We start from the raw sequence: 8091 nt of genomic DNA on the forward strand, positions 1-8091 counted from the left end.
GGATGGATCAATCTATTGAGGATTTGTGATCTTAAATGCGTTGTGTCATCTCAGGATAGATCAGGTGTGCAGCGGACACGACTTGACAAGGAATAGAACTTCAACACGGGTCGGAATGACCCTACTATAAGATTTATTTAGAACAACAGCAACTAGCTTCGTCAGCGCACAGCATTCGACAATCTCACTCTGGCCCAGGATGGTTTAACTACTCTCCCTGGGAGTCAGATGAGCATCGGATCACCGTTGTTACATCGTAATAATCAACATCAGCCAGCCTGACGCCAGCCTGCAAGACACCCAAGGCCGCTGCCTAACCCTAACCCTTGTGCCGAATGCCAGTCAGACTGCCTGACGCAGAGACCATCTTCTAAACACGACAGACAACAGCTGAACAGTGTGATAGAGTAATGACGCACAGATTTATATTAGAAAGAAATCCCACTAAGACCTAACAGTGAAATACTATCAAGGTCTAACACCCCTAACTGTTTATAGCAGAGTCATAGTCAGGGCACAAGGGAGGGGTGGCAAATACGATGAGGCTATTAGCTTCACAAAGATCATATGAACCAGTTCATTAACCAACTCAGATGTCCTCCCCTAACCCTCATTTGATTTTCTACTTCTGTCGTTGTTCATTTATGAATCCCCCCTACAAACCGATAAACAGTGGAGAAATCATAAAAAGAGAAATCATGTTGTTTGATGGTCTATTTCTGCACAGTGTGGGCTCTGCACTGTAATTTCTTTCCGCTGCCTGAAACTTTCGGGCTCAGGCTATTAATTGTCTATTGAGAGGCTTAGAAAGTTGCCCTTGTCCTTGGCCATTATGCTAAGCAGACCGCTGCTGGGACTGTCAGGACACGGAGCTGGCCTGAGCCCTGCGGAGAGGCCTCTAGGGTCCCTGTAACCAGGCAACCAGGCAGCTATGGAGACGATGAGGGATACATTTCCTACAAGCAGCGAGAGGACACACACACTTATCCTCACACAATTGCACACACACACAGACACATATACACACTGTACAATCATGAGACATTTTTCTATGCTTTTATTCATCGATACTGAAACGCCATTCAGGAGAAAACAAAAGTGCTTTTCTTCAAACAGGGGCAGTAAAATGTTGTTCATTGATACATATTTCTATAGACTTCCTGTCTGTTCGCATGGATGGTGAAATGCATAATTGGATCAGCCTGCCATCATAGAGACTTTGAGTCTCTCCATGTTACATCATCTCTTGATGTTTTGGGAGTGTAAAAAAGCTCAGTTCACCCTACTACATTATGGAAATCTTTGAAGTAATGGGAACGTTCTAGAATGCACAGATTTGGGGGCTTGTGTTTTATACTATTGTGTGGGTTAAACAATAGGCAGGCTATGTGTGTTTGTGTGTGTGCGTGTGTGCGTTTGCATGTTTGTGTACGTGTGTGAGAACTTGCTGTTCTCTGTGTGGGCAGAGCGTGTTTTACTCCCTGCTGAGATGAGATGAGGTTTATGTGAATGTCCCTCCTCCCTGCGCTGGGGGCTGGCAGAGCTGTCAGAGTAGAGTAGAGTAGAGTAGAGTAGAGTAGAGTAGAGTAGAGTAGAGTAGAGTAGAGTAGAGTAGAGTAGAGTAGAGTAGAGTAGAGTAGAGTAGAGTAGAGTAGAGTAGAGTAGAGTAGAGTAGAGTAGAGTAGAGTAGAGTAGAGTAGAGTAGAGTAGAGTAGAGTAGAGTAGAGTAGAGTAGAGTAGAGTAGAGTAGAGTAGAGTAGAGTAGAGTAGAGTAGAGTAGAGTAGAGTAGAGTAGAGTAGAGTAGAGTAGAGTAGAGTAGAGTAGAGTAGAGTAGAGTAGAGTAGAGTAGAGTAGAGTAGAGTAGAGTAGAGTAGAGTAGAGTAGAGTAGAGTAGAGTAGAGTAGAGTAGAGTAGAGTAGAGTAGAGTAGAGGAGAGTAGAGGAGAGGAGAGGAGAGGAGAGGAGAGGAGAGGAGAGGAGAGGAGAGGAGAGGGCAGGGCAGAGTATATCAGCATCAGTTCAGACTGGGCCACCCCATATAGATCAACTGCCTTGTTACATTTATCACCTTAGGACTCAGTCCCTGTGGCCTGGCCAACATCCTGTATAGAGGTCTTCTTCAGAGACAGATTGTCTCAATAAATCATTATATTAGGCCGACTATGTATTATCTCCCTCCTCTGTAGCTTCTTCCTCAAATTCAGCAACTATAGCCTTCTAGATACAGAACTTCTTTTTTAAACTACCGGTAAATAATAATTTAACAAGATACTACTGAATAAATAAAAATGAATCTCTCATAACCCCTATATTATTAGGCCAACATCTCCATCTCTTCTCTAGCTTCAAGCCGCTATACATTACACATCAGATATACATGTGTATATGTGTTACGGTACATGTGGGAATACGGTACATGTGGAAAAACTAGGGTTAGGGTTAGGTGCTAGGGTGCTAGGGTTAAGGTTAGGGTTAGGATTAGGGGTAGGGTTAGGGTTAGGGTTAGGGTTAGGATTAGGGTTAGGGTTAGACATGCCAGCATGTACCAAGTCGACGTAGCACCTAACCCTAACCCTAGTTTTCCCACATGTACCGTAACATATTATACTGTATATGTCTATATGTCTATACATTACCCAGCTACAGCAGAACACACTGCCTAAAGGTTTCACACCCTTTCTTCTTCTTCGCTAGCGATGAGAGAGCTCAAGGGCTTTTACATTCTATGTTATCTTTGATTAGATGGACATTATAACATCAACTCATGTTGCCAAGTACTTAGGTTATCATTGCAGAATGAAGACTAAAATATACAGATTTGGATCGTTTCTTCCATTTTTAGATGATGAATAGGAGCAGTGAGTTTCCAAACTCGTAAGACAAAGTCACAGCGGTCGTGTAATTCAAAGAATTCTTGCTATTTTTGCATGACAACACTTTCCTTTGTGGTTCCTCACAGCCTTTTATTTGACAGGCTGACCTATTTCCTATTTGACATCCTGTCTGTAAACCAGCAGACATGCACCTCACATGTACTGGACTTCAGAAAGCACAGACACACACACACACACACACACACGCACACACACACACACACACACAGACACACACACACACACAGACACACACACACACACACATACACACACACACCCACACCCACACCCACACCCACACACACACACACACACACACACACACACACACACACACACACACACACACACACACACACACACACACACACACACACACACACACACACACACACACACACACACACACACACACACACACACAGACACACACAGACACACACACACACACACACACACACACACACACACACACACACGCACACCCACAAAATCAAGAAGACTGTTAGATTGCTCCTGCTTTGGCCCAGCTTGTAGGCCAACCAACCCGTCACCCATCCAGAGCCCAGCTTCTATGCCTTGGCTGGCCTGCTGCACAATGGGGGTCTGTCACTGTCGGTCTTTGAGGGTGTCCCTTTACTCCCTTGTGATTGGCAGAGATCCGTAACCAGCTGGTGGAGCAGTTCCGCTGCCTGGAGCAGCAGTCGGAGTCGCGGCTGCAGCTGCTGCAGGACCTGCAGGACTTCTTCCGGCGCAAGGCCGAGCTGCAGCTGGAGTACAGCAGAGGCCTGGACAAGCTGGCCGAGCGCTTCAGCGCCAAGATCCGCAGCTCCAGGGAACACCAGCACTTTAAGTGAGTCCTGCCGCTGCCGCCATGTTGTTTCCTGTCTCGTGACGTTAGAATTCTAAGGTTCTATCTCCATTTTTGAGTTTCTTACATAATCTGGGAAACATTAGGTGTTTATTAATGCCTGTGTGGTGTTATTTTTAAAATGTTGGACATTTTTGAGTTAGTAATTAATAAAATACAAAGGTTCCATCTCACAAAACATAATGGAATGTAAAAACTTTGTGACGCTCAATATCTCTGAACGGCCCTAAACGGAGATAGAACCTTATCATTCTAAACGGAGATAGACACCCATACAACCTCCCCTACCCCTAACCACCTCCCCTGTCCCTACCACCCCCCCCCCCCCTCCCCGTTTGCTGACTCTGTGTTCCATGTTACTTGTTGTTTTTGTGTTTTCCGTATCCCCTATATTGTCAGCTTCTTTGAGCCTCGGAAAAGCGCTATATAAATTAAATGAATTATTATTATTATTATTATTATTATTAGAACCTTATCATTCTAAGCTCACGATCTGTGTCTGTTGCTAACCCTAACTCTGTACATCATGAACATACTGTCAGGTGCAGGATGACTGTAGGAGTGTTTGCGGAGAGAGGGATGGAGGGAAAGAAGGCCAGAAGGAGAGAGAAGGAGAAGGAGAGAGGGAAGAAAAGGAGAATGACCGAAACAGAAACCAAGGCAGGGCCAAGAAAGCTTGTAGCTTCTGATCACTGTTTCTTTCCCAACTAGGTCAAGCTCATTATCCTCTCTCTCTCTGCTCATGTGCCTGTCAGAAATGTCATTTCATTCTCATTCACACACAGAGCTCCGCGCGATCCACCTAAGGCAACTGTCTCGATACTGTGCGTGTGCGTTTGTACAAATGTACAAATTGGCAAAGAGAAATCAAAACATGAAGTTTGCGCAGCTAAAGAAACAAAGAGGAGGTTGCCCACAGTACGAGTTCCTCGTCTATTCTAACCACACAGTGACTGAGATGTAGAACTGTAGGCACACAACAGAGATGTGTGGAGTCTACAGTGTAATTGTGCCCCATGGTGTCTTCGTGAAACTCTGCTCGGATCGACTGCAGAGCCTGTGGCTTGTTGTGACTTTCAGATGAAGCTCTCAGAAGCTGTCCTTCGGTTCCACACAACCCCCCTTGACGATTCTCTCTTAACAGTATTCATTCCAACAGAAGACATTCTGTCTGTAAATGATTGCAGTCTAACAGTCTAACAGCACAGTAGCCTATGATGTGTGCAGCACAGCTTAATTTAATGATCAGTAGAACGAACTTGAAAATAGCTCTGCAAGGACTCCAGTATGTACAACACACAATACAGGCTTTTAACTCGTGGAGCTGGATTTTTGCAAAGTCATTTCACATTCATACTCTCTCTGGAGCTGACTAAGTCTGTCCTCCTCATGCCCTGACAACCTCATTCGTCTAGTTAATTCTCTATGGTGACTCGGTCCTAAAGATGAGCCTATGAATGAAATACACAGTGACTAGGACATTGATAAATGGAACATTCTCTCACAGCATGGGGGCTCTTCTGTGAGATACTCTGACGGGTAGATCTCGCTCACACTCTACAGCCCACTGTCCCAGTTTCTACCCCCTCTCGCATTAGAGGGTCATTATCTCTGTTTTTCAAAGGCTGGATTCACATTCACACAGCAGCGCTCTGGGCGGCTTCAATCTACACGTTTAATAATTCCATCCATGCCTCCCTCTAGCCTCTGAGGTCTCGCTTTCTCTCTCTCTCTCTATCTCTCTCTGTCTCTATCTCTCTGTCTCTCTCTCTACCTCTATCTCTCTCTCTCTCTCCCTCTCTATCTCTCTCACCATCTCTATCTCTATCTCTCTCTCTCTCTCTCCCTCTCTCTCTCACTCTGTCTCTCTCTCTCTCTGTGTCTCTCTCTCTCTTTCTCTCTCCCTCTTTCTCTTTCTCTCTCCCTCTCTCTCTCTCTCCCTCTATCTCTCTCTCTCTCTCTCTATCTCTCTCTCCCTCTCTCTCTCTCTCTCTCTCTCTCTCTCTCTCTCCCCCCCCCCCCCTCTCTCTCTCTCTCTCTCTCTCCCTCTCTCTCAGCAACCTTGCAGTGGTAGATTTGTCCTGCGACTAGAGTGACCTTCTTCTTCTTCACTAATGACCAAATGTGCTCCGGCTCCACCTGCTCGGTGGTGCAGAGTGTGAGACCTGTGGAGATCAGAGCTTGTAGACATCTTTTATCTGCTGTGGGCAGCCCTGAGAGTCCAGCCTAGTGTGGGCCGTCTCACAAGCTCTTTGACTCTAGAATTCCGCCCAGGTTCTAGAATCAGAGGCACACTCAGGGTCCCCAAGTTTGTAACACCACATGTCCAGGATCAATCGGAAGAGTAGCTGTTGGAAGCTCGCTAAAGTTTTTATCAAAGCCTCTCGGATGAAAGTGGGACTTCTGAGGAGCGGCCCCAGAGGTGTGGGAGGTGTGGGTTACCTGGAGTATCGTATTAAAAACAGTCCTTTTATCTCACTATGAACCGGATCATCATTTTCTTTTTATGCTGTTTTGACATCTTCTCGCCTTTCTCACTAGTTGGGAGAGAAACAGAGAAGTCAGGAGCTCCTGAGTGGAACCAAAGTCAAAGCTCTTCTCTTAACACAGGACTGGTACAGATCTGAAGTGTCATCTAGGGCTCTGGGGCCTCATTTATGAAGCTTTTTAAATAACGTTTCCCAGCAATTTTGGGATTTATGAAAAATGAACATGGCGTAAAACTGTTGCAAATAGTCATTCATAGTGACATGGGCTAATTAGAGGAACCCACTATGATTACCTCAATACTGCTACTAGTTCCATTGCATTCAGTACAGTAACATTATTACGGCTTTATTTCTACTGAAAATAAACGTGTGCATTCATGGTGTGGGGTGTATAGTGTGTTACTGGAGGTTACCTAGCTGGTCTAGCTGTGTAGACTCATCGCATGTTGCTTTCAGGCATGTGTTTGCATGTGGTGTGTGTATGTGGTGTGTGTGTGTGGTGTGTGGATGTGGTATTTGTATGTGGTGTGTGTATGTGGTATTTGTATGTGGTGTGTGTATGGGGTGTGTGTATGTGGTGTGTGTATGTATGTGTGTGTAAGTGGTGTGTGTATGGGGTGTGTGTATGTGGTGTGTGTATGTGGTGTGTATGTGGTGTGTGTATGTGGTGTGTGTATGTGGTGTGTGTATGTGGTGTGTATGTGGTGTGTGTATGTGGTGTGTGTATGGGGTGTGTGTATGTGGTGTGTGTATGTGGTGTGTGTATGTGGTGTGTGTATGTGTTTGCATGTGGTGTGTGTATGTGGTGTGTGTATGTGTTTGCATGTGGTGTGTGTATGTGAGAAGGAGGTGAGAAGATCTGGAAGTTGTCTAACATGTTCTACTTCTTCCTCATCTTAAAGTAGATTAACAGGATGTGTTAGATACTTAGTGTCTCACCTTCATTTCGCTATAATAAGCACTTTCTGCTGTAACTGTTCAGCTACTTCGACACATATCCTTCTTTTTTTTCTTTTTTTTCTTACAGTTGTGTGTACTACATGATGTAGAGGAATATAGCCAAACCAAATTGTGCTTTTGTGTTTTGTTGTCAAAAGAGATTCATAATGCAGTTGGTCTTTTCCAAATGGAAGTCCTGGCAACCTCTCTAATTGCTCAAAATACTGACATCGCAAAAGTTGACATCATCATTTATACTGTAACTGAAGTCAACCATCATCTTTAAGATGGCAACGAACATGACTCCCAACTACAAGCTTACAGAGGAACGCTTCCACACTTCCACACAGATTAAACTCTCTTTAGTTTATGTGAACTGACATTTGATATTTTCCTGTTTCCTATTATGTGAAAGTATAATGGACTGCACTTATATAGCTCCTTTATCCAAAGCGCTTTACAACGGCCTCTCATTCACCCATTCACACACACATTCACACACCAATGGCGGCAAGCTGCCATGCAAGGCGCCGGGCGGCCCGCTCACTGGGAGCAATTTGGGGTTCAGTGTCTTGCCCAAGGACACTTCGACATGTGGCCAACCGGGGCTCGAACCGCCGATCTGCCAACCTTGCGATCATTAGATGGCGGCTCCTCTACCTCCTGAGACACAGTCGTGTAACATTTGATCTGACCGTTCCAGGAAGGACCAGAACCTGCTGTCCACGGTGAACTGTTGGTACCTGGTTCTGAACCAGACGCGGCGGGAGAGCAGAGACCACGCCACGCTCAGCGACCTCTACAACAACAACGTCATCGTGCGTCTGGCACACGTGGGCGAGGACGTCATCAGACTCTTCAAGAAGGTGAGAATAGAACAGATGTCCTGAGACATCTACTGCCCCCCCATCTACTG

The 8091-nt window shown here is 45.3% G+C and overlaps 1 protein-coding gene across 2 annotated transcripts in view; it reads left to right on the top strand.

The window, feature by feature from the left end:
* LOC308170690 (SLIT-ROBO Rho GTPase-activating protein 3-like) overlaps nt 1-8091 on the top strand; it is a gene marked incomplete at both ends in the record, with an annotated part of 52326 nt that overhangs the window by 15831 nt on the left and 28404 nt on the right. For both annotated transcript variants that reach the window (XM_080545515.1, XM_080545516.1), the window contains 2 exons: nt 3534-3729; nt 7879-8041. In XM_080545515.1, coding sequence (XP_080401641.1) covers nt 3534-3729; nt 7879-8041 — 359 coding nt within the window. The remainder of the gene's footprint in view (nt 1-3533; nt 3730-7878; nt 8042-8091) is intronic.

This window comes from Nansenia antarctica, assembly GCF_963989245.1.
Source record: "Nansenia antarctica genome assembly, chromosome: 15".
In the NCBI taxonomy this organism is placed as follows: Eukaryota; Metazoa; Chordata; class Actinopteri; order Argentiniformes; family Microstomatidae; genus Nansenia; species Nansenia antarctica.